Source organism: Acartia tonsa, chromosome 15 (genome assembly GCF_053477335.1).
Source record: "Acartia tonsa isolate MP-2025a chromosome 15, ASM5347733v1, whole genome shotgun sequence".
Taxonomy (NCBI): domain Eukaryota; kingdom Metazoa; phylum Arthropoda; class Copepoda; order Calanoida; family Acartiidae; genus Acartia; species Acartia tonsa.
Genome location: NC_137274.1, coordinates 27,840,585 through 27,868,009, shown reverse-complemented (window position 1 = coordinate 27,868,009; position 27,425 = coordinate 27,840,585). Strand labels below are relative to the sequence as shown.

Here is a 27,425-nt window from a genome sequence, read left to right as displayed (position 1 = left end):
GTAATTGCCCTGTTTATATATTGGTAGTTGAAATGTCTGAAAAAACCAATCAAAATTCAAGTCACTAAAATTATTGAACTAACGATTAAAAAAGTTATCATAAAACTTTGGGGACTAGTGTAATAAATAGCCTAATGTCCCCTCTCTACTTGGAAAAAACACATAAAACAAATTTAATTTATAATCCAAGGAAGGGAGGGGACATTGGACTGTTTATTACACTAGTTCCCAAAGTTTTATAATACAGTTTTTCTATTCGTTGGCTTAATAACTTTGGAGACCTTTATTGAATCTTGATTGGTTGGTTGATTCAGTTGAGTATCTAAACGTTGCAATCAACCACTATTAAAATCTACATATAAGAAGTAATTTTGTGTATCATCATTGGGTATGTACATAAATTTATTGGCCATTGTCTTATCCCTTTAGATCCCTAATCTTATAGCATCACAGGAGTAGTGTTTCAAACGCAAAAAAATGCTCGATTACAAAAAAAATATTTTAAAAAAAGTTCTATTATACACTAAAATGGAGCTTTTTAGTTTAAGCTAAGTAATACAGAAATTTTCAAAAATAAAAATATTACAATTTTATTCCTATTTTACAAGAGAAATATTACATATAACCTTTTCCAGTATGGCTTCGAAACCGATAAATATCCGCTGGATTAGAACCGGTTTGGTCAGTCATACTGAAAAATCATGTATAACATTTTTCCACGAATATTAAAATAAAAAAAAATAAAACCAGTTTTAAGCCCGTGTCTTCGGCATTTCTAGGCTAATTAAAAACTGGGTTAAACTAGGATTTTTCATTTTAATATCCGTGGAAAGATGTCTATTTATATGATTGTATAAATAACTATTCCACTAAAACAGTTACGACACAATTTTATATCTAACCACTTTTTCATTTCAAAATCAGGGAATATATAATAAGAGGATTGTTATTTTGCGTAATTCTTAAAAGTTAGGTGTTGGGTTGTAGTCAAATGCTCTTAAGTCAAACTGTTCTTAATTATAACCTACTAGCGGCTTCGCCCCTAGCCTCAAGGGGCTTTGCCCCATGAGGTTTTTTTTTCGTATTTTAGATTTAAGAGAAATATTAAAATAAATTTTTTTGTTTTTTTGGGGGGGGTATTTTTCATTTTTTGGGGGGGTTGGGGGTGTCCCCCAAGAAAATAGTTATAAACCTTCACGGACCTATGAGAAGCTACCCTGTAAAGGAGAACCTGATCGGTTCAGCGGTTAGCGAGATCCTTTGTATTATAGATGTATTTATAGGAAATCTTAAGGGTAAAAGACAATGGCCTATAAATTGATGTATATTCCCGATGATGCAACACAAAATTACCCCTTCTGTAGATTTAAATTAGTGGTTGAAACGTTTAAATACTCAACCAAATAAATTAACCAATCAATAATGGGCCAACGAATAAGAACACGTTATTATAAAACTTTGGGGACTAGAGTAATAAACATCCCATTGTCCCATCTCTCTCTGTGTGACGTATTAAGAGTATTTGACTGTAACACAACACCCAACTTTAAGGAATTATGCGAAATTTACACAATTTCTTTTTACGACCAAGATTTGAAGATTTTTGCAACTTAGAAGGATAATTTAAGCTTTTTTTTCTTGGTGTATTGTATCTATTTAGTTCTAAAAGTAACAATTTTAATCAATATTCTGTGGCCAATCAGAAGTAATCTTTTCAAAACTACTATTAAACTGACCAATCATTGGCCAGAAAATCATATAATTACTATGACCAATCAGATGTAACTATAAAATTAGCCAATAAAAGGCCAGGATGATTAAATTAACTGACCAATGAGAGGCCAGGACTATTAAATTAACTGACCAATGACAGGCCAGTAAAAATGTAAATAACCAATAGTAGGTCAGTGATCAATCTAAAAGGTCACTTTTCTATCTAATTGACCAATTATAGGACCGCAAAAAATTTAAAGAACCAATAGCAGTTCAGTTTTCTATCTAAATGACCAATAGTAGTTCAACTTCAATATTCAATCTAATTAACCAATGGTAGGCCAGCACACAATCTAAATGACCAATGGTAGGCCAGCAAACTTTTAAATGACCAATGGTAGGCCCTTCTTGTCCGGGAGCCTCGTCTTTTTGCCCAACCAGAGCCCATTGTGGATTGTGAAGGCGTCGATTGTAACAGTTAAGTGCTTCGTGTGGATTTGGGTAAATTTCTTTCCACCTACAGACACAAGTGACACAATTTTAATGTATATACAGGGTGAGTCAGAAAGTTGAATAAAGATTACATTAATAAATTAAAGGCTCCTATTGGTTGAATAAGATTACATGACTAAATCTAAAGCTCTCATTGGTTGAATAAAGATCACATGAATAAATCAAAGGCTCCTATTGGTTGAATAACAACCACATGATAAAATTTAGAGTTCCTATTGGTTGAATAAAGATCACATGACTAATTCTAGAGTTCCTATTGGTTGAATAAAGATCACATGACTAAATCTAGAGTTCCTATTGGTTGAATAAGATCACATGACTAAATCTAGAGTTCCTATTGGTTGAATAAGATCACATGACTAAATCTAGAGTTTCTATTGGTTGAATAAGATCACATGACTAAATCTAGAGTTCCTATTGGTTGGATAAAGATCACATGACTAAATCTAAAGTTCCTATTGATTGAATAAATATCACATGACTAAATCTAGAGTTCCTATTGATTGAATAAAGATCACATGACTAAATCTAGAGTTCCTATTGGTTGAATAAAGATCACATGACTAAATGTAGAGTTCCTAATGGTTGAATAAAGATCACATGACTAAATCTAGAGTTCCTATTGGTTGAATAAAATTATGTTCCTGAATTGTATTTATAATAGTTGTCTATCATGTTATCCACAATTTGTTTCGGCCCGTTTCCATAAATTTTAAACACCTAAAAAAAGTAAAATATTTTCTTGTATTCATTTGAATCCAATTAATATCCGGTGGATAAGAACCATTTCTCATCCATACCAAAAGACTATGTTAGCATTGTATTATATCCAGTTTCTAGGTATGTATATAAAAATAAGATTAAAAACAGTTTTCTAGCCCCGAGTTGCCAATGTACATTTTTATAACCGCGGAAAGCTGTTTATAATACCATGCAAGAAAAAACTATTTTTGTGCTTTGGGTAAAAAATACTTCAAACTATTCATCTTTATCATTTTATCGATCAATCAATTCCATCAAACTATCTGACAATCTATCAATCTCTTCAGTAAATCTATCAATCTATCAGTAAATCAAACAATCAATCTATTTTTAAATAATGAAACAATCGATTATTAACGCAATCTATCAATTATTAATCAAACAATCAAACAATTTTTTATTGAAAGATTCAATACATCTATTTTTACAACAATCTATAAATCTATTAATTAATCAATCTATCTAGTATTTAAACAATTTATCTATTTATTTTTATCAAACTATTAGTCAATCTATCAATATATTCAGTAAACCTATCAATCTATTGTTGAATCAATTGATGAATCAATTGATTAATCATTCAATGCATAAATCAATTTATCAATCATAGAATCAATTGATGAATCAATCAATGCATAATCAATTGATCAATCAATGAATTAATCTTAGAATCAATTGTTGACTAAAATGATTAATCAATCAATATCAATTTATCAATCAATAAATCAATTGAATCAATCAATAAATTAATTAAATCATAAATGCATTAATCAATGAATCAATTAATGTATCAATCAATGAATCAATCAAACAATCAATCAAAAAATTAATGGTAGATTTAGTCTAACTATGAATCAAAACCTCAATCAATGAAATAATCAAACAATCTATCAATGATTACCTCTTCAGTGTCCGGGTAGAAAGCGTATAGAGCTCTGAACTGTAGACGATTGTCTCGGAAGAGAAGAAGGAAATGTGGACAGTCACACCTCTCTATCTCCTCCAACAGGCGCATCCTAAAATTGGTGGTTGAAACATTTGAACACTATCCAAAAAATCAAAATTCAATAACAGTCCGTAAAGTTGTTAAGCCAGTTGTTATAAACAGCTCAGTCTCTGACAAGAATGATAACATCTATAAGTAGAGGAGCACAAAAAATCCAATAGATATAGACAACCAGAAAAAGTTCATGATAAAGCAGATGTTCAGTGGTAAAAAAAGTAAAGTAAAGAAGGAACACCTACTTATGCCAAAAAATCAAAGAAAATCACGAAACATGTATAATAAGTAGATAAGTTTTATGTCTTTTGTTGCATAGATGACAGACTAACTTACAAAAAAAAATGTATTTAGTGTTAATTCACCCTATAATAAAAAGAAAACTTTTTTGGTTTGTCCTTAAGATATCCCACTTAGATAACCACCAAACCAATTGCGTTCTCCTTTCAAGGGGAACTAAACACATGTCTCTGAAAGGTTTTAGGCTATCCTAGCTAGCCTAGTCCTATAGGTACTACATCTAAATGAAAAAAAATTGAAATTCTCCCTAACCCAACCACTGACCTTGTTTCTCTATTGACAGCCCCCGGGAAGACAACAAATTCTATGGCATTCATGACTATTGGTCTGTTAGACTTGCTCACTGGTTCTCTATACAGGCGGGCTGATACTAAATATTTATATACAATCAATCAATCAATATATCAAAAATCAATCTATCTCTCAATGTATAAATTAATGAGTCAATATATCAATCATTCTATCAATCAATTAATCTATCACTCATTCAATCAATCCATCAATCAATCTATCAATCAATATATCATCAATCTAACTATCAATCTATTAATCAATATATCAATCTATGAATCTATAAATGATCTATCAATTCTATCAATGAATCAATGAATCTATCAATGAATCTATTATCAATTAATGTATCAAACAATCTATCAATTAATAAATCTATCAATCAATTAATCAATATATCTATTAATATTTCAATTAATCATTCTATCAATATATCAATCAATCTATCTTTATATCAATAAATCTACAGGGTTATTCAAGAGAAACGTTTTTTAAAATTCCTGTTCTACATATAGTATTGGTAAAATGTTCGAACTTACTCAAAACTTTTTAACCTTTCTCAAATTTTTCTATGTAGCTTCTTAGTTTAAACATTTATATTTATATTAGCTTTTACGGATGTTGTCATCCTTGTTAGTAGCAAAGCTACTCTATAATTCGAAATGTCCGCCTGTCTGTCTGTCCGTCCGTCCGTCTGAGACAAAGTGGGGGAAACGTGATTTTCTCGGCTCCTATAAAAGATAGACAGCTGAAATTTTTAGTGAAGATTCTTATAACATATGCCCATCTAATCTATACATTGTTTTGTCCAACCGTCTGTCATTTGGGGTGCTAGATCGATTCCTACATTTTCATGTTTTTCTGATTTTCTCAACTCCTTTTCAAGATAATGGGCTGAAATTTTCAGGGATTGCTTAAATTTACATTTTATATATTTTCCTCAAGTTTTATTACGATTTTTTATATTAATAGGGGTGCTAGATCGATTCCTAGATTTTTAGGTTTTCTATTGTTTTCTCAATTCCTATTCAAAATTTACGGCTGAAATTATCATGGATTGAATATGCTAATAGTCTACTTATTTCCATCAAGTTTCATTAAGATTTGTTTATATATTGTGGTGCTAGATCGATTCCTAGATTTTTAATTTTTCGTGATTTTGAAGTTTTCGTCATTTCCCTATTTCATCAAATATATAGGATTACACTGGTATATGGTAAATATATTCATAATATACATTCATAATTTCTGAGCTTCGCTACTTATGGATGCTGTCATCCTTGTTTTACAACATATCCTGTAATTCTAACCTCCAAGAAAAACATGTGGAATCTTTTTCTTCTAAAAAATACTTTCAAATATTTACCTGTTAAGAAAAGTAAAGCTAATCTGGGATCTCATAGATTCTAAGTAGAAAATTGATATACATTATAATAGTCTTAATTTAGGATTTAAATTTTAAAAGATATTATGATTATTTTCTAAGACCAAATTATATATTTTTTTCCCAAAGAGGAATGAATAAAAAAGTGCGAATTCAGAGGCAACAAGAAATTTAATGTTGACACAGAAAAATTGTCAGAAAAAAGGGGGTCTCAAATTTAAACAATTTTCACACGATAAAATGACTTTCAAATGTATTAAAAAATAGATTCCTACAAATTTGATCTATCAAACTATTGAATACAACCCAGAACAGGTTTAATGTTAAAGTTTACTTTTTACTTTACCCCAGATGTATGTATTTTGTATGAGAGTTTACACCATTTAAAGAGCGCTAAACTGTAGACACACTATTGGAAAGCAGGGAGGGAGTGGACATTGGGCTGTTTATTACCCTAGTCCCCAAAGATTTATAAATCATTTTCTTATACGTTGGTTACAACTTTGGAGACATAAATCAAATTTTCACTGGTTAGTTTATTAAGTTAAGTGTCCAAACTTTTTACACATTAATTGTAATCTACAGTGAGTTGTTTTGTGTATAATCATTGGGGATGAACATCCATTTATTGGCCATTGTCTTATCCCTTTAGATCCCTAATTGGAAAGATAGTAAAGACCTAAATTTAAATTAATGTGTGAAAAAATTTAGACTAAAAACTACACATGGGGCCTTTACGTAGGTGGTGCGTCTATATTCCCCCCAATAGTTTTAAATTTGCTAGTTGTCAAAACATTTTAAACTATACCTTCTACTTTGCTTCTATTTCATCATTGTACACTCCAATTTTTTTAAATTTTGTTTTTTTATCATTACTTTAAGCCTAGTTAGGTTAGGTTATATCAGTTATATTTGTAGCCCCATTGTACACTGTAAATGGCGTCCCTCTCATCCCAATTAATTTTCATTTTAAAAAAAGTGTGGAATTGTTGACACACTACTATGTGTAAGAGAGAATGAATGGATGTGTATATCCTCATTTTAAAACAAGGATATTTATGTCCAAAATACAACAAATGAAAAAGATTACAACAAAATTTGAGTTTTTCTTTACAAAAAAATAATCAAAACCCTTATCCAATGAATTAAAAGCTGCGCTAAAAATCGTGAATCCACGTCACCTAATGAATCAGGCCAAAGTTTTAGATAGATAGGTAGGTAGAGAGAGAAAATTCAATTTAAAAATAATTAAAGTAACATACTTTAATAATAGAGTAGCTGCATTTCTTCATTGTAGAAATTACACATTAGCAACTTTCACAGTGGGGGGGGGGGGGTTAATATTTTTTTATACAAATACTAAGGCAAGACAAGGATAAATATAAGCGTAGCTTAACAATTTTTACCATATTTTTATTTTGATACAGCAAAGCTACTATATAATACCAGTGTCTGTCAGTCTGTCCGTCAGTCAAGCTGTATATAAAAGCTAATTTACCTAATAATTGTCTATATTATTAATATGCCAGTTATTAAGCTTTTTTTAGTAGTGAAGCTACTATATAAAACTAGTGTTTTGTACGTAGGTACATTATTATAAAACTCTGGGGACTAGTGTAATAAACAGCCCATAACCGTCCCCTCTCTCTCTCTCTGTCCAAAGGGGCTTCATGAAACAAAAATGATAAGACAAACTCTTTTGGCATATTGGAGCACTTTTTGCTCTTATGCCTTGATATCAAATTATATATTTCTTTCTAATATGTTAGTAAAAGTAGAAGTATGACATATAACTCCAAAATATTCAGAGAAGCTTAGTATTTGGCAGGGGGATAGGGGGCCCAGGGAGTAGAAGGATATTTAAGACTAAATATAAAAATTTCAACCTTATATAGGAAAATATAAGGTATTCTTAGTAAATATAGTATTTTCTAGTCTGTGCACTGCATATATAAAAATCAAAAAGAAGGTTATATATTTAGCATAGCAACAAATTTGGTTTATTTATATTTTGTAATCAGTTTTGTTGAATAAAATAAAAGAAGGAAAGTTTGAAAGAAAGAGAAGGAGAGAGAGAAAGAGATAGGCAGATGGGTAGTGGTGAAACAGAAATATTTAAAAAGGACCCGTTTTAAAATAGATGGATAGATAGATAGATCAGAAAATATTATTGAAACCGTTGTATTTTAAAGCGTTGCGACAAATTTTATATTGATATATTATAGGATATTGTAACAAAATATCTCCTGCTGTGTTGAATACATGCAGAAATTGTTCTATGCTGCATATATTTTCTTTTACACGTTAAATTTGCTGTCAATACAATTAGAACAGTTTTGATTGTCTTTTAAAGTAAAAAGCTCTTTATGTATTTATTTATTTATCGGTTTCACATAAAAGAAATATTTTGAAAAATAGTCTTCACTTTCAGTGATGGTTTGTATTGGTCATAAACTGGTTCTGCTTAAATTTTGACAAGGCTAAGTTCTAATACATTAAAAAAGACTAATGGCTACATAAGAAAAAGAATCCTAAAAATACAAGATTTATATTTATGTGCAAGTCTTTACCTTTAGTTAAATTTTGGATAGAGATGTTCTTGTTTTATAATTTCAGTCAAATTAGAGGGGGTATTTTGTGCTAAAGAATTGGGATATATCAAGATCAAGTATTTCCCAATATGTGCCCCCGGGGGGGGGGGGGGGGTATGGGTAAGAAAAATAAAGATTTATGCTGAAATCATTCATTCCCATATAGGTGTGTATACAAATCAACACATTTTTTTACAAAGAAAATTATTCACAATATGTAGCTTTCCCTAAAGCAAAGGCTTTAACCCTGCAGGGCATATACTTGTGCTAACTTAATCCAGCGGGGCTACTAATTATCCTAACCTAACCTGACTTAAAGTAGAAAATAGTATACACAACACAAACAACTCCGCCATAATATAAGTCAATGATTGTTAGTTTAAAATTAAAAGAGTGAAGCAAAGTAAACGAAACAGTTTGCACTGATTTTACAATTAGCTAAATTGATGCATGTGTGTTATTGAAGACACACCACTTATGGGAAACATTTTGAAGAAAGAATGTCAAGTTAATTGCACCCAATATATTTGACTCAAGTTTACACCTTAAAACAAAAAGCAGTAAAATTAGTACTTTTTATTTTTGGGGTCATAAAATATTTCACAGGGATGTAGAGGGAAAGGACAATGCCCGATAAATTGATTTACACATGAAGTAACACAAAAGCACCCCTTCTGTACATTACAATTAGTGGTTGAAATGAAACACTCAACTCAATGAACCAACTAATCAAAATTCACTATATTCCTCAAAGTTATTGAGCCGACGAATTAGTAAACATTATCATATTTTGGGGACCAGTGTAATAAATAGCCCAATTTCCGCTCCCTCCCTGCATATTTACACATGGATTGACAAGTTTAATTGCCCCCAATTAATATGTCTCAAGTTTACACTTTAAAACAAAAAGCAGGAAAATTTGTCCTTTTTTGAGAGTTCAAATTTTATTATTATTCAAGATTTTTATAACTACTGAACCTATTGAGTTCTCCATTTAAGGGAAGCTTCAATTTGGTCCCAGTTTTATTTTCAGCTATTTTATTTTCAGATGTATATTTTGGGATGGTTTTAGGCTATTTTTCCTTCCTTTTTTACCTTTCCAACACAGAGCCCCTGAATTCTAGGGGCACGGCTGCTAATATTGTATAAGATGTTTACTTCTTTGAAATATTTGTTAAGCTGCTTTAAATTTTTTAAATATCTTTTTTTCATGAGAAAAACAGTTAAGTTTTGTACAGTATATGTAGATTAATTAGCTGTAGAAAGGGAAATAAGTCATAAATATCTGGGACAGGAATATGTAATCAAAATTTTAATTAATGTTGATCTATTTTAGGGAATCAATTTATATATACAGGGATCTAAACTACTGTACTTTCCCAATGATGACACACAAAAATATCCCTTCTGTAGATAACAATCATTTGTTGAAAGGTTTGAACACTCAACAAATATCTAATAAAACAATAAGACATTGTTCAGACAATGAATAAGAAAACATTATTATAAAAATTTGGAGAGTAGTGAAATTAACGGCCCATTATCCCCTTTCTTCCTGTACTAGGAAATAAACCCCTACAATTTAAGATTTTAATACAAGATTTATCTAAAGTAAATCCTTCCCTATCCTGGATGACAACCCCCCCACTAAAAAAGACATTTTTGTTAAATATCCTTAAAAAATATATCTTCTTACAAGTATGTAGGATGTCGGCTTTTTTAGGATAAGAAACAGGTCATAAATGCAGGGATAAAAAGGGATAAGACAATGGCTGATTAATTGATGCACATCCCCAACTTTAATGCACAAAATTATCCTTTCTGTGTATTACAATTAGTGGTAAAAACTTTTGGACACACAACTTATTAAAATTCTGTAAAGGTTACCAACGTTGTTCTGACTTCGGGGACTAGTGTAATAAACAGCATAATGTCCCCTCCCTCCCTGCATAATATGTGTTAACACTAACTAAAAACTAAAAAGGTCACTTACATATTTTCACATGAGTTGTAAAAATCTTCATGTTAGGGGTAAAGTGAAAAGCAATAACTTTAAATAAAAAACAAAGATAAATTCAATAAATTAAAGTTTTAAAAATAAGAAATATTCATTATTTTAAATTGAGTTCAGTACTATCAAGATACCAAAATAGAAAAAAACAGTTATTTTTAATGGATATATATATGAATTATTTATATTGAATGCATATGAATTATTTATATTGAATGCATATGAATTATTCACCAGGCTCCAAGTAGAATAGCATTAAACCTGTTCTGGTTCATATTATTTTGTATAAAATAAAAGATATTTAAAAGATCAATGTTATTAAAATTATTAATAGATATTATTTGTATGTTTTTTTAACATTTTAACACATTTGAAAATCCTTTTATCCCTAAGAAAATAGTTTAAAATCAATACCTCCTACCCTGTGAGAATTTTTCTGTGTCAACATTAAATTTAACGGGTCCTTTTAATTTGAGACCCCCTCCCACATAAGAATTTTTTGTGTTACTATCCAAATTTAAAGGGCTGTAATTGGCCAATTACAATCCAGAAGTTTATGGAGGGAAAAAATGCTTAGCTGTAATTAGTTAGGTAGTTTTAACTATATAGAAGTCCCACCTTTTTTGTTTCATTAGTCAATTCTATTTTTTTAAAGCGAACCTTTTCTATAATAAAGGTCTGTTTGTCTGGCTGTTATGATAAGCTCTGTTCATTAAATTATAAGGTTAGAATTGTCCTAATCATTTCAAACTTTGTATGATAATTCCTATAAAAGTTAGGTGCAACTTAGAAAGAGTAGCAATTCTACAATTGTCACCAGAAAGTCCGTTCGTCCATTAAAACATGTTGATTTTTTACCTTTTTGACAACAAATATTTGTATGTTAAAATTATCTGATTCATCTGATATTTGGTATACTTACTAATTCCTATTACAACAAGGTACAATTTTATAAGAAAAATGTAAGAATAGAATCATGTATTTAAGCAGTTTTGCAGCAAACCATTTTAAGATCAATTTATTTATTCTAATTAAGATTTAAATACAAGAATTATTTACAGTATAACCTTCCTTATCCTTACCCCCTCTGCTGAAAGGACAAAATATCATGTTGACATTTTTTCACATGGGAATAAGATTTTAAAAGTCTTGATGTCAGGGGTAAGGGGAAAAAGTAATGAAAAAAGTTTAATAATGCAAAAGTACTAAAATTAGATCTAATACCAAACCATTATTTTTAATTAATACTTATCAATTTTCCACATACCCCCATATGGAATTAAACCTGCTCAACAATTATGAAGTATCATATTTTGATAGTTCAATATATGTACCTAATATGTATATTTATTTTACCACATAAGAAAGTCCTTTAATCCCAAAAGAAAATAGTTCAAATTTTAGACTTCCTCCCATCTAAGAATTTTTCTGTGTCAACATTAAATTTAAATGGCTGTAAAGCCAATTAGAATCCAGAATCTTTTGGAGGGAAGCTAAGTCATCTGTGATTGGTTACTTTTAAAAGGTTCTAAATCCCGCCTTTTCAGATTAACACATTTTTCTAGCTCTACAAGGTTGATTTTAAACATAAGAAGGATGGTATACAATAGGTTAGGTTAGGATAGGATATGAAATAACAACTATCCCCCCACAGGAGTTAGGCATTTAATTAACCTAAAAGATAGTTTACAGAGGGTTAGGTTAGGTTAAGATATGAATTAACAAATAAGCCCCCTGCAGGATTTAGGCATTTGGAAAACCTTTAAGATGGTATAGAATAGGTTAGGTTAGGTTAAAATATGAATAAACAACTAAGCCCCCAGCAGGGGTTAGGCATTTAATCAACCAATAAGTTGGTTTACAAAGGGTAAGCTTAGGTTAAGATATGAATAAACAAATAAGCCCCCTGCAGGGGTTAGACATGCAGAAAACCTTTGAGATGATGTACAATAAATTAAGTTAGGTTAAGATATGAATAAAAAACTAATCCCCCAAAGGGGTTAGGCCTTTAATTAACATATAGGATGGTTTACAAAGGGTTAGGTTAGGTTAAGATATTATTAAACAACTAAGCCCCCCGCTGGGGTTAGGCCTTTAATAAACCTATAAGATGGCTTACAATAGGTTAGGTTAGGTTAAGATATGAATAAAAACTAATCCCCCAAAGGGGTTAGGCCTTTAATTAACCTATAGGATGGTTTACAAAGGGTTAGGTTCGGTTAGGTTAAGATATTATAAAACAACTAAGCCCCCCGCTGGGGTTAGGCCTTTAATAAACCTATAAGATGGTTTACAATAGGTTAGGTTAGGTTAAGATATGAATAAACAACTAAGCCTCCTGCAGGGGTTAGACATTTAATTTACCTTTAGGATGGTATACAATAGGTTAGGTTAGGTTAAGATATGAATAAACATCTAAGCCCCCCCGCAGGGGTTAGACATTTGGAAAAATTTTAGGATGGTATACAATAGGTAGGTTAGGTTAAGATATGAATAAACAACTAAGCCCCCCGCAGGGGTTAGACATTTAATTAACCTATAAGATGGTTTACAGAGGGTTAGGTTAGGTTAAAATATGAATAAACAACTATGCCCCCCGCAGGGGTAAGGCATTTGGAAAACCTTTAGGATGGTATACAATAGGTTCGGTTAGGTTAAGATATGAATAAACAACTAAGCCCCACGCAGGGGTTAGACATTTAATTAACCTTTAGGATGGTATACAATAGGTTAGGTTAGGTTAAGATATGAATAAACAACTAAGCCCCCAGCAGGGGTTAGGCATTTAATTCACCTTTAAGATGGTATACAATAGGTTAGGTTAGGTTAAGATATGAATAAACAAGTAAGCTCCCCCAGGGATTAGGCATTTAATTAACCTATAAGATGGTTTACAAAATGTTAGGTTAAGTGAAGATATGAATAAACAAATAAGCCCACTGCAGAGGTTAGGCATTTAATTAACGTTTAAGATAGTATATAATAGGTTAGGTTAGGTTAAGATATGAATAAATAAATAAAACCCCCGCAGGTGTTAGGCATTTACTTAACCTTTAAGATGGTATACAATAGGTTAGGTCAAAATATGAATAAACAACTAAGTCCCCGCAGGGGTTAGACATTTAATTAACCTTTAGGATAGTATACAATAGGTTAGGTTAGGATATGAATAAACAACTAAGCCCCCCGCAGTGGTTAGACATTTAATTAACCTTTAGGATTGTATACAATAGGTTAGGTTAGGTTAGGTTAAGATATGAATAAACAACTAAGCCCCCCGTAGGGGTTAGGCATATGGAAAACCTTTAGGATGGTATAAAATAAGTTAGGTTAGGTTAAGATATGAATAAACAACTAAGCCCCCCGCAGTGATTATACATTTAATTAACCTTTAGGATGGTATACAATAGGTTAGGTTAGGTTAAGATATGAATAATCAACTAAGCCCTCCGCAGGGGTTAGGCATTTAATTAACCTTTTAGATGGTATACAATAGGTTAGGTTAGGTTAAGATATGAATAAACAACTAAGCCCCCCGCAGGGGTTAGGCATTTGGAAAACTTTTAGGATGGTATACAATAGGTTAGGTTAGGTTAAGATATGAATAAACAACTAAGCCCCCCATAGGGGTTAGGCATTTGATTAACCTTTAAGATGGTATACAATAGGTTAGGTTAGATTAAGATATGAATAAACAACTAAGCCTCCTGCAGGGGTTAGGCATTTAATTAACCTTTTAGATGGTACACAATAGGTTAGGTAAGGTTAAGATATGAATAAAAACTAAGCCCCCTGCAGGGGTTAGACATTTGGAAAACATTTAGAATGGTATACAACAGGTTAGGTTAGGTTAAGATATGAATAAACAAATAAGCCCCCCGCAGGGGGTAGGCATTTAAAAAACCTTTAGGATGGTATACAATAGGTTAGGTTAGGTTAAGATATGAATAAACAACTAAGCCCCACGCAGGGGTTAGACATTTAATTAACCTTTTAGATGGTATACAATAGGTTAGGTTAGGTTAAGATATGAATAAACAACAAAGCCTCCTGCAGGGGTTAGGCATTTTGTTAACCTTTAAGATGGTATACAATAGGTTAAGTTAGGTTAAGATATGAATAAACAAATAAGCACCCCGCAGGGGTTAGGCATTTAATTAACATTTAAGTTGGTGGTACTCTATAGTTTTTACTAAGGTACCCAATTAGGAAGTTGGTACTCTATAGTTTTTACTAAGGTACCCAATTAGGAAGGTGTGTAAGAATAGTTTTTATTAAGGTACTCAAATAGGAAGGTGTATGATTATAGTTTTTAATAAGGTACCCAGTTAGGAAGGTGTGTAAGTATAGTTTTTACTAAGGTACCCAATTAGGAAGGTGAGTAAGTATAGTTTTTACTAAGGTAACAAATTAGGATGGTGTGTAAGTATAGCTTTTACTAAGGTACCCAGTTAGGAAGGTGTGTAAGTATAGTTTTTACCAAGGTACTCAATTAGGAAGGTGTGTAAGTATAGTTTTTACTAAGGTACCCAATTAGGAAGGTGTGGAAGTATAGTTTTTAATAAGGTACCCAATTAGAGAGGTGTGTAAGTATAGTTTTTACTAAGGTACAGAATTAGGAAGGTGAGTAAGTATAGTTTTTACTAAGGTACCCAATTAGAAAGGTGTGGAAGTACAGTTTTTAATAAGGTAACCAATTAGGAAGGTGTGGAAGTATAGTTTTTACTAAGGTACCCAATTAGGAAGGTGAGTGACCCTGGTTGGTTGTTTATGACTGGGTCTACTCTTACTTTGCCCTTAGGGAACCTTTTTTTCTTCCAAGGTTATAAAACTATGGGTACCAGAATAATATACAGTTTACTATACCCTCCCATGGTTATAAAACTTTGGGTACCAGAATAATATACAGTTTACTATACCCTCCCATGGTTATAAAACTTTGGGTACCAGAATAATATACAGTTTACTATACCCTCCCATGATTATAAAACTTTGAGTACCAGAATAATATACAGTTTACTATACCCTCCCATGATTATAAAACTTTGGGTACCAGAATAATATACAGTTTACTACACCCTCTCATGATTATAAAACTTTGGGTACCAGAATAATATACAGTTTACTATACCCTCCCATGATTATAAAACTTTGAGTACCAGAATAATATACAGTTTACTATACCCTCCCATGATTATAAAACTTTGGGTACCAGAATAATATACAGTTTACTACACCCTCTCATGATTATAAAACTTTGGGTACCAGAATAATATACAGTTTACTATACCCTCCCATGATTATAAAACTTTGAGTACCAGAATAATATACAGTTTACTATACCCTCCCATGATTATAAAACTTTGGGTACCAGAATAATATACAGTTTACTACACCCTCTCATGATTATAAAACTTTGGGTACCAGAATAATATACAGTTTACTACACCCTCTCATGATTATAAAACTTTGGGTACCAGAAATTAATATACAATCTATTGTCCCGTCCCATGATTATAAAGTTTTCTTTATATATATTGAAAAGTAGCTAAGTGCCAACCTTAACTCATAATGAATCTCACATGGAGTTACTTAAATCCAATTTTGAGCATAAGAAAAATGCGCTGAAACCATTTAAGATGTTGTCACCTAAGTTTTTAATTTTCAACTTTACTGTACTTTTTCAACAAAAACTGTAATTTTTTTTGGTTGTTTCATAATTTCCCTTAAAAAACGAAGAAAATAAGCCATTAATCATTAAATTCTAATAACTATAAGTGGAGAAAAATTGCTTTCAAAAAAGTTCTCATAAAAAAAACACACTGTATATTGAAAAGTAGCTAAGTGCCAACCTTAACTCATAATCAAATTCATCTAAAATGGTTACTTGTATTGGCCTGTTTAGGCTAGGTTAGGTTGAGTAAGGGGATGTAAGACCCATTATGGTTTTAACCGTTTTCTACCTGTACCATACCCATTCGGAACCAGTTTTTTTTTTAATATATATTGAAAAGTGCCTAAGTGCCAACCTTAACTCATAATAAATCTCATTTGCAATTACTTACTAAACTTTAGTTTTGGCCTGTGTATAATAGTTAAACATGGACCTACAAACTAGCCATGTAACCTAATGAATCAGATTTAAATTCTCCATAATTTTCTTTATATATATCTAAAAGTAGCTAAGTGCCAACCTTAACTCATAATGAATCTCACATGGAGTTACTTACACAAAGTTTGAAGAAATGGTTACTTGTATGGCCTGTTTAGGCTAGGTTAGGTTGAGTAGGGGTGTGTGAGACCCTGTTTGGTTGATAATTATTGGTTTAATTCAGAACCATTTTTCTGTATATATATATTGAAAAGTGCCTAAGTGCCAACCTTAACTCATAATCAAACTCATTTGCAATTACTTATTAAACCTTAGTTTTGTACAGTGTATAATGGAACAGCCAGTTGTTTGACATGATGTAGGTTAGGTTAGGTTAAGACAAGGACCTACGAACCATCCATGTATATCAATCAATTAATCAAACAATTTATCAATCTATCAATATATCAATCTTTCAACCTATCATTCAATCAATCAATCAATCAATCAATCTATCACTCAATCTGTCAATAAATTTGTCAATCAATCTATTAATCTTTCAATCAATCTATCACTCAATCTGTCAATCAATCCATCAATCAATATATTAATCTATCAATCTAGTAATCAATCAATCTATTCATTAATCTATTCATCAATCTATTCATCAAGTAATAAATCAATCTATCCATTAATCAATTAATGAAAACTTTGGGTACTGGTGGGATACTTTGGGTACTCTTACCTCTGCCCGACCTATAACCAGACGTGGTGCTGGAAATATCTGAAGCTCTGTCATCAAACTCAGTCTCCCCCCTGTGACTGCCATACTCGGATCTGTGTCCGCCAGAAAGACCTTTAACACGATTTTTTAAGTCCCAGGGACAGGGTAGGCAAAAATGCGATTTTTTTTTTTCAAAGTCCGCGGATAATTGAAAAGTTCGATTTTTAACCAGTTAATCATAGAAAAAAAGCAGAATTTTTAAAGAAAAGTAAATTTTTTTTATGAGAGATATATAGATAGATATTTCAGTCTCCTCCCTGTGACTGCCATACTCGGATATGATGGATGAATATATAGGTGGATAGATAGATAGATAGGTGGATGGATGGATGGATATATAGATAGAAGATACTCAGTCTCCCCCCTGTGGCTGCCATACTCGGATCTGTGCCCCCCGCCAGAAAGACCTTAGATAGATAGATAGGTGGATGGATATATAGATATATACTTAGTCTCCCCACTGTACCTGCCAAGGGGAAAGGAGCTTTTGATTGCACGACCTTTGTCTGAGAAGTCCTAACTGTACATGGTAATAAGTTACGCATGTTTATGAGCTAAGGCATTCTTCCCGTCTACTTTAACTATTAATGTCGCGCACCTAACATAGTAGCAGTAGGAACCACTTTTAACGTCTTTAGTTATGACACGGTGTTGGGCCGAGATTCAAAACTATCACCTCTCAGACGACGAGCGGATGCGCTATATGTTGATAGACATACCCAATGATAATAAACAAGATCATCCCTTTAGTAAAACTAACCTGTACCTCTACGGAGACCCAGGGGTAAGGAGCCAGGACCAAGATTGCTAACACTGGATGATTTACTGCGTCCTACAAGAAAAATTGGTTGAAAATTTTTGGGCACCTACAATAATGGATGTAAATTATGCGTGGATATTATGAAAAGGGGAAAAATTGGCGTCATTTATTGGTCAATTCGTTCATCCAGTGGGAGGGGATGGATAAAGTTGGTAGAGGGAGGGGATTGTTATTTCTAGCCAGCTACAAGTTTCACTTATTAGAGTACATGAAAATCTGGAAGGATACTATCACACTCCAAAGATAAATTTTTTTTTTTTTTTAAACTAAAAGTGGGGAGAAGAGTTCCAGTTTTGTTGTTGGCCAAGTACGAATAAGAAAAAGTTATTATAAAACTTTGGGGACTAATGTAAAAGTAGAACTGACCTATATGGCCAAGACCTCTAAGCCCAGAAGAAACGCCTCCATAAAGTTCTTCATCAGCTAGGGATGAATTACTGCCCCTTCTGTAATTTCTAAAATTTAACATAATTAGTGGTATTAGAATGGTACCTAAACTTATATAATTAGAATGGTACCCAAACTTATAAAATGGTACCCAAACTTATATAATTGTAATGGTACCCAAACTTATATAATTGTAATGGTACCCAAACTTACATAATTAGAATGGTACCCAAACTTATATAATTGTAATGGTACCCAAACTTATATATTGATAATGGTACCCAAACTAATTTAAAACAGTACCCAAACTTATATAATTGTAATAGTACCCAAACTTATATAATCATAATGGTTCCCAAACTTATATATTGATAATGGTACCCAAACTAATTTAAAATAGTACCCAAACTCACCTTGACCTATTGAGACTTGAAATATTGAGATTGGAATGGTACAGTATTATAGACAGCTTTCTGCTGTAGTAAAATAGTACCCAAACTTATTTAAAACGGTACCCAAACTTACCTTGACCTATTGAGACTTGAAATATTGAGATTAGAATGGCTGCCCCGAAGACCGCTGGATGAGCGCGTAACTTGTCCACCTGTCCGTCCGTCTGGCAGGTCGTCAGAATCTACATGGATGGTTCGCGGCCGTGGTTTCATACCCCCAGCTCCAGCAGATCTAGCCAGCCACAAGTTTATTTTACACATTTTTTATAAAAGTCCCCAAAGTTTTTAAGTCCCAAAGGTTTTATAAAAGTCCCAAAAGTTTTTATCAAAGTCCCCAAAGTTTTCATAAAAAGTCCCTAATGTTTTTAAAACCTTTAAAGTATCAATATAAAAGGTGTTAAAATAAAAACCAATCGCTTCAATTTTTTTAATATAAACCTTACAGTTTTGGTCCAAAACTAATAAAAAAAATACAATACATGCCCAAGCAATGACAATGAGAAAACAACATTGAATTTCGAATCTACTCACCCTTCCAGAGCCCTAGAGCTTAAGACCTAGCCCTTGCAGAAAAATTTGCCCTACGCCGAATGTGCATATTTTATTACAAATTTGTCTTTTTAAAAACCAATCGTTCACAATTTGAACCACCATAAGTACTTAAAATCTTGTAGATAAACCCCATAATGTTTGGAGTTTTTGATGGGGCATGTAAGGTGTCTAAAGAAAGGTCTTTACATGCCCCATCAAAAACTCTAAACATTATGGGGTCTATCTCCAAGATTTGAAGTACTTATACTGGTGCAAATTGTGAGCGATCGGTTATTTTTTTAACACCCTTTAATTTACGGTGCCTTGAATCAGGAATCTAAAGGGACAGGACAATGACCAATAAATTCATGTACATCCCCAATGATGATTTAAAACATTGCCCATTCTGTAGATTAAACTTAGTTGATGAAACGTTTGAACACTCATTATATGTGTATCATAATTTTTTATCGGCCATTGTCTTATTTCTTTAGATCCCTGGGTAATTGTGAGAGGAGAGGGGTTATGCACATTAGATTTAAAATCATAATGGTAACCAAACTTATTTGGAATGGTACCCAAACTTGTATGATTAAATTGGTACTCAAACTTATGTATTAGAATGGTACCCAAACTTATGTATTAGAATATTACCAGAGCTTATGTATTAGAATGGTACCCAAACTTATGTATTAGAATGGTACCCAAACTTATGTATTAGAATGGTAACCAAACTTATGTATTAGAATGGTACCCAAACTTATATATTAGAATGGTACCCAAACTTATATATTACAATATTACCAGAGCTTATGTATTAGAATAGTAACCAAACCAACATATTATAATTAGGGCTGGCAATCCGAATACGGAATCCGCCCAAATTTGGCCAATTTTGGAATCCGAATCCGAAATCCGTTTTTAATAGCGGATTCGGATTCTTAATTGGTAGGCTAAAACTCATGTAAAAATAAATTCCTAGGTCGCATTCTTGGTCCAGTTTTGTCAGAACTAGTTGGGGGAGGGTGGCTGGGGGCTTTGTCTTCCTTCTCTAGCTCCTGAATATAATAATAAATGTTACAAAGAGTATATAAATGTTACAAAGAGTATATATCTAGTGGCTAGGGGCTTTGTCTTCCTTCTCTAGCTCCTGAATATAATAATAAACATTACAAAGAGTATATAAATGTTACAAAGAGTATATATCTAGTGGCTGGGGGTTTTGTCTTCCTTCTCCAGATCCTGAATATAATAATAAACATTACAAAGAGTATATAAATGTTACAAAGAGTATATATCTAGTGGCTGGGGGCTTTGTCTTCCTTCTCCAGCTCCTGAATAGAATAGGAATATGTAAATATTGGTCCTGTGGTGGTTTTAAGCTATTTTATTGAGGGGTGAGAGACACTCCTACCAAAAAAAGAGAAAAAAACCTGAATAAAATAGGAATATGGTGTTTTAATAAACTAACAGTATCTGTCTTTTTATCTGTCAGTTTGTACCGAAGGATCTTGCTAACCACTAAACTGAAATGGTTCTTCATTAAAGCTACCCTGTAAAGACAAACACACAGACATCATGTTACTTTAGTATAAGGATTTACCGCATCGTATTATAGACACATGAAAAATCACAAGTTTAAACCAGTTTTGTTAGCCTAGCGACCAGGCTAACAAAACTGGTATTAATTTTATAATTTTAATTTTAATATTCGTGGAAAATTTTCACAAAAGGTAAGCTACTTATGTCCTTCCTAGGAAGGTGACTTCTGTCCTAATTAAGGAATGACTTTATTTTCTTTCCATGATCCTATATTTTTAGTAGCAAGCAACCCTATAATTCCAAATTCTGTCTGTGCTATTCATAAATTTTTTCACACATCTTAGATGTTGTTGGTTATATTATATATGAATAGGGTATTTAAGGACAAGAGGTAAAAATTCATTATTTGATGACAAAATCTAAATTTGTTAACCTACTATGTATTATTCATACAGAGGATGGAATAATAAACCAACCTTAGTTATAGAATCTGAGTTACAAAAAAATTATAAAGACTGAAATATAAAAAACATATAATTTGATTGTTTCCTGTCTGCTGAGTATACTCTACATATTCATTCTAAAACAAACAAAAAAGATATTGAACATTGCAATTAAATATAAATATATACTAATAGCAATGCCTGTAAAGGCCTCTAGGGGCCTTTTAGAAGTGGTTTAGTTAATTTTAAAAAAGATAGTTATAAACCTTCCTGGGACATATGAAAAGCTACCCTGTTAAGGAGAAACATATTGGTCCAGAGGTTTGCAAGATCCTTCAGTACACACAAACATCCTGTTGCTTTATTATATAGTTTAGTGGCTATGCCCCTGGAGGCATATATGGGCAATTGTTAAGAAGGAGTAGAATTTTGAACCCAATTATTATATAAGATTTAAAAAGAAAAAAGTAAAAAAGATTTTTTTGGGGGGGAGATTTTTATTGAGATGAGTTTACTTAAAGAAAAAATATAAATTTTTTTTAGGTAGGGGAGATTTTTTTGCTGGGCGATTTCTCTTTGAAGGGTACCCTACCCCAAAATAGTTATAAACCTTCCCAGGACCAATAAGAAGCATTCTGTAAAGGAGAATCAAATCAGCTCAGCGTATAGCAAATTCCTTTGATACAAACAGACAAACATCCTGTTACTTTATTACAAGGAATCAAAAGATTTTTACCCAATCAAAACTAGCATTCATCCAGTACTTGGTGGTAATCATGAGGTCGTTTGTGAAATCCCAGGCAGGCAAAAAAACATCAAGAACCAAGAACATCAAATTTGCCCCAGTCAACAATTGCAATAGCTTCAGCAAACTAAAATTATTTACAAAGATTTATTTTCCTGTAGTATAATAAGTTTAGCCAACTAACAAAATTAAATAATACTTCTTGCCAATAATAAATTAAATTGATTTTAACCTATCTTACATATTTAACCCTTTACAGCCAATTTTTTTTTTAAAATGGGTAATATAACATAAACATGTTTATGGTAATACATTGATGTATATATAAATAATTGATTTTTTAATGAATTTTGATAGATGAAATCAAAAGAAATTTTACTCTATACTAGAATACAATATTTATGATTCTAAACACTCTAAAAGCTAAGAATTTTACCCCAAAATGAAAAAAAACCTTCTGGTCTTTAAAGCAAAAATCATCATTGGGGCCTACCCAGGAGGGGGCTTGATTTACAGATACCCCCTAAAAACCTAAAAAAAACGGTTTTTTATAAAAATCCCGGCCGGTTTTGGCCGGATCCGGCTCAAATTTTGCATGGAGTCATCCTTTGGTATTCCCCACAGTTGATACTTGATCTGGCAAGATCCCAGAAAAGTGTGGTATATCTAACCCAGGGGTATGCATCTATTTTGACACCCGGTATGCATCAATTTTGACTCGGTATATATTAATTTGGTCACCCCAATTTTTTTTGCTGAAAACAGACAAATGGGTAATGAACAATACATAGTGGGTGAAAAATAAAGCATACAGGGTACAAAATTAAAGATAGGGGGTAAAAAGATAAAGGGTCAAACATAAAACCCCCCCCTCGGTATGCATCAATTTTGACCCGGTATATATTAATTTGGTCACCCCAATTTTTTTTGCTTAAAACAGACAAATGGGTAATGAACAATACATAGTGGATCAAAAATAAAGCATACAGGGTACAAAATTAAAGATAGGGGGTAAAAAGATAAAGGGTCAAACATAAAACCCCCCCCTCGGTATGCATCAATTTTGACCCGGTATATATTAATTTGGTCACCCCAATTTTTTTTGCTTAAACAGACAAATGGGTAATGAACAATACATAGTGGATCAAAAATAAAGCATACAGGGTACAAAATTAAAGATAGGGGGTAAAAAGAAAAAGGGTCAAACATACAACATTTTGACACCCGGTATGTAATAATTTGGTCACCCCAGTTTCTTTGCTTTTGAAAGGATAAGACAGGCAAATGGATAATGAACAATACATAGAGGGGTCTAAACTCAAGCATACCAGGTGCAAATTTAAAGATAGGGGGTCAAATCAATAGTTGTGAGGTCGGGTTGGGGGGGGGGGGGGGGTAAGGGACCCCCAACCTCCCTAAAAACCTAACTTTTTTGTTTATGGACTAATTTCAAAAGTTTTTTTTCCTTTTGAAAGGATAAAATAAGCAAAAGGTAATACACAATACATAGGGGCTCTAAACTCAGGCATACAGGGTGCAAGTTCAAAGATAGGGGGTCAAAATTAATAGTTGTTAGGGGGGGGGAGGGACCCCCAACCTCCCTAAAAACCTAACTTTTTTTGTTTATGGACTAATTTCAAATGTTTTTTTTCCTTTTGAAAGGATAAAACAAGCAAAAGGTAATAAACAATACATAGGGGGTCTAAACTCAAGCATACCGGGTGCAAATTTAAAGATAGGGGGTCAAAATTAATAGTTGTAATGGGGGGTAGGGACCCCAAACCACCCTAAAAACCTAACTTTTTTGTTTATGGACTAATTTCAAAATTTTTTTTTCCTTTTGAAAGGATAAAACAAGAAAAAGGTAATAAAAAAATACATAGGGGGTCTAAACTCAAGCATACCGGGTGCAAATTTAAAGATAGGGGGTCAAAATTAATAGTTGTAATGGGGGGTAGGGACCCCAAACCACCCTAAAAACCTAACTTTTTGTTTATGGACTAATTTCAAAAGTTTTTTTTCCTTTTGAAAGGATAAAACAAGCAAAAGGTAATAAACAATACATAGGGGGTCTAAACTCAAGCATACCCAGTGCAAATTTAAAGATAGGGGGTCAAAATTAATAGTTGTAATGGGGGGTAGGGACCCCCAATTACCCTAAAAACCTAACTTTTTTGTTCATGGACTAATTTCAAAAGTTTTTTTTTCCTTTTGAAAGGATAAAACAAGCAAAAGGTAATAAACAAAACATAGGGGGTCTAAACTCAGGCATACCGGGTGCAAATTCAAAGATAGGGGGTCAAAATTAATAGTTGTGAGGGTGGGGAGGGACCCCCAACCTCCCTAAAAACCTAATTTTTTGTTTATGGACTAATTTCAAAAGTTTTTTTTCCTTTTGAAAGGATAAAACAAGCAAAAGGTAATAAACAATACATAGGGGGTCTAAACTCAAGCATACCGGGTGCAAATTTAAAGATAGGGGGTCAAACTTAATAGTTGTAATGGGGGGTAGGGACCCCCAATTACCCTAAAAACCTAACTTTTTTGTTTATGGACTAATTTCAAAAGTTTTTTTTTCCTTTTGAAAGGATAAAACAAGCAAAATGTAATAAACAATACATAGGGGGTCTAAACTCAGGCATACCGGGTGCAAATTCAAAGATAGGGGGTCAAAATTGATAGTTGTAATGGGGGGTAGGGACCCCCAACCACCCTCAAAACCTAACTTTTTTGTTTATGGACTAATTTCAAATGTTTTTTTTCCTTTTGAAAGGATAAAACAAGCAAAAGGTAATAACAATACATAGGGGGTCTAAACTCAAGCATACCAGGTGCAAATTAAAGATAGGGGGTTAAAATTAATAGTTGTAATGGGGGGTAGGGACCCCCAACCACCCTAAAAACCTAACTTTTTTGTTTATGGACTAATTTCAAAATTTTTTTTTCCTTTTGAAAGAATAAAACAAGCAAAAGGTAATAAACAATACATAGGGGGTCTAAACTCAGGCATACCGGGTGCAAATTCAAAGATAGGGGGTCAAAACTAATAGTTGTGAGGGGGGGGAGGGACCCCCAACCTCCCAAAAACCTAACTTTTTTGTTTATGGACTAATTTCAAATGTTTTTTTTTTCTTTTGAAAGGATAAAACAAGCAAAAGGTAATAAAAAAATACATAGGGGGTCTAAACTCAAGCATACCGGGTGCAAATTTAAAGATAGGGGGTCAAAATTAATAGTTGTAATGGGGAGTAGGGACCCCCAACCACCCTAAAAACCTAACTTTTTTGTTTATGGACTAATTTCAAAAGTTTTTTTTCCTTTTGAAAGGATAAAACAAGCAAAAGGTAATATACAATACATAGGGGGTCTAAACTCAAGCATACCGGGTGCAAATTTAAAGATAGGGGGTAGGGACCCCCAATTACCTTAAAAACCTAACTTTTTTGTTTATGGACTAATTTCAAATGTTTTTTTTTCTTTTGAAAGAATAAAACAAGCAAAAGGTAATAAACAATACATAGGGGGTCTAAACTCAAGCATACTGGTTGCAAATTTAAAGATAGGGGGTCAAAATTAATAGTTGTAATGGGGAGTAGGGACCCCCAACCACCCTAAAAACCTAACTTTTTTGTTTATGGACTAATTTCAAATGTTTTTTTTTTCTTTTGAAAGGATAAAACAAGCAAAAGGTAATAAACAATACATAGGGGGTCTAAACTCAAGCATACTGGTTGCAAATTTAAAGATAGGGGGTCAAAATTAATAGTTGTAATGGGGAGTAGGGACCCCCAACCACCCTAAAAACCTAACTTTTTTGTTTATGGACTTATTTCAAATTTTTTTTTTCCATTTGAAAGGATAAACAATAGGTAATAAACAATACATAGGGGGTCTAAACTCAGGCATACCGGGTGCAAATTCAAAGATAGGGGGTCAAAATTAATAGTTGTGTGGGGGGGGGAGGACCCCTAACCTCCCTAAAAACCTAACTTTTTTGTTTATGGACTAATTTCAAATGTTTTTTTTCCTTTTGAAAGGATAAAACAAGCAAAAGGTAATAACAATACATAGGGGGTCTAAACTCAAGCATACCAGGTGCAAATTAAAGATAGGGGGTTAAAATTAATAGTTGTAATGGGGGGTAGGGACCCCCAACCACCCTAAAAACCTAACTTTTTGTTTATGGACTAATTTCAAAATTTTTTTTTCCTTTTGAAAGAATAAAACAAGCAAAAGGTAATAAACAATACATAGGGGGTCTAAACTCAGGCATACCGGGTGCAAATTCAAAGATAGGGGGTCAAAACTAATAGTTGTGAGGGGGGGGGAGGGACCCCCAACCTCCCAAAAACCTAACTTTTTTGTTTATGGACTAATTTCAAATGTTTTTTTTTTCTTTTGAAAGGATAAAACAAGCAAAAGGTAATAAACAATACATAGGGGGTCTAAACTCAAGCATACCGGGTGCAAATTTAAAGATAGGGGGTCAAAATTAATAGTTGTAATGGGGAGTAGGGACCCCCAACCACCCTAAAAACCTAACTTTTTTGTTTATGGACTAATTTCAAAAGTTTTTTTTCCTTTTGAAAGGATAAAACAAGCAAAAGGTAATAAAAAAATACATAGGGGGTCTAAACTCAAGCATACCGGGTGCAAATTTAAAGATAGGGGGTAGGGACCCCCAATTACCTTAAAAACCTAACTTTTTTGTTTATGGACTAATTTCAAATGTTTTTTTTTTTCTTTTGAAAGGATAAAACAAGCAAAAGGTAATAAACAATACATAGGGGGTCTAAACTCAAGCATACTGGTTGCAAATTTAAAGATAGGGGGTCAAAATTAATAGTTGTAATGGGGAGTAGGGACCCCCAACCACCCTAAAAACCTAACTTTTTTGTTTATGGACTAATTTCAAATTTTTTTTTTTCCTTTTGAAAGGATAAAACAAGCAAAAGGTAATAAACAATACATAGGGGGTCTAAACTCAGGCATACCGGGTGCAAATTCAAAGATAGGGGGTCAAAATTAATAGTTGTGTGGGGGGGGGAGGACCCCTAACCTCCCT

At 32.6% G+C, this 27,425-nt stretch overlaps 1 protein-coding gene across 1 annotated transcript; it reads right to left on the bottom strand.

The window, feature by feature from the left end:
* Positions 1-1,226: 1,226 nt before the first annotated feature.
* Positions 1,227-19,360, bottom strand: LOC145307055 (patronin-like). Its single transcript, XM_080149395.1, has 9 exons — positions 19,173-19,360; positions 19,061-19,120; positions 18,627-18,715; positions 18,201-18,272; positions 17,402-17,512; positions 4,553-4,658; positions 3,890-4,004; positions 2,873-2,946; positions 1,227-2,232 (listed from the first exon to the last, which is right to left on the bottom strand). The coding sequence occupies exons 1-9, from the start codon at positions 19,358-19,360 to the stop codon at positions 2,097-2,099; spliced, it is 951 nt and encodes a 316-aa protein (XP_080005521.1). The 3' UTR covers positions 1,227-2,096.
* Positions 19,361-27,425: the final 8,065 nt, after the last annotated feature.

Bases quoted from the DNA above. Each gene is read 5' to 3' on its own strand.
- LOC145307055 (XM_080149395.1), bottom strand. From the start codon at position 19,360: ATGTGTAAAATAAACTTGTGGCTGGCTAGATCTGCTGGAGCTGGGGGT. The intron at 19,121-19,172 runs GTAAGTTTGGGT...TTACTACAGCAG, and splicing joins TCAAGTCTCAATAGGTCAAG to AAAGCTGTCTATAATACTGT. The intron at 4,659-17,401 runs GTAAGAGTACCC...ATAAATATTTAG, and splicing joins TGGTTATAGGTCGGGCAGAG to TATCAGCCCGCCTGTATAGA.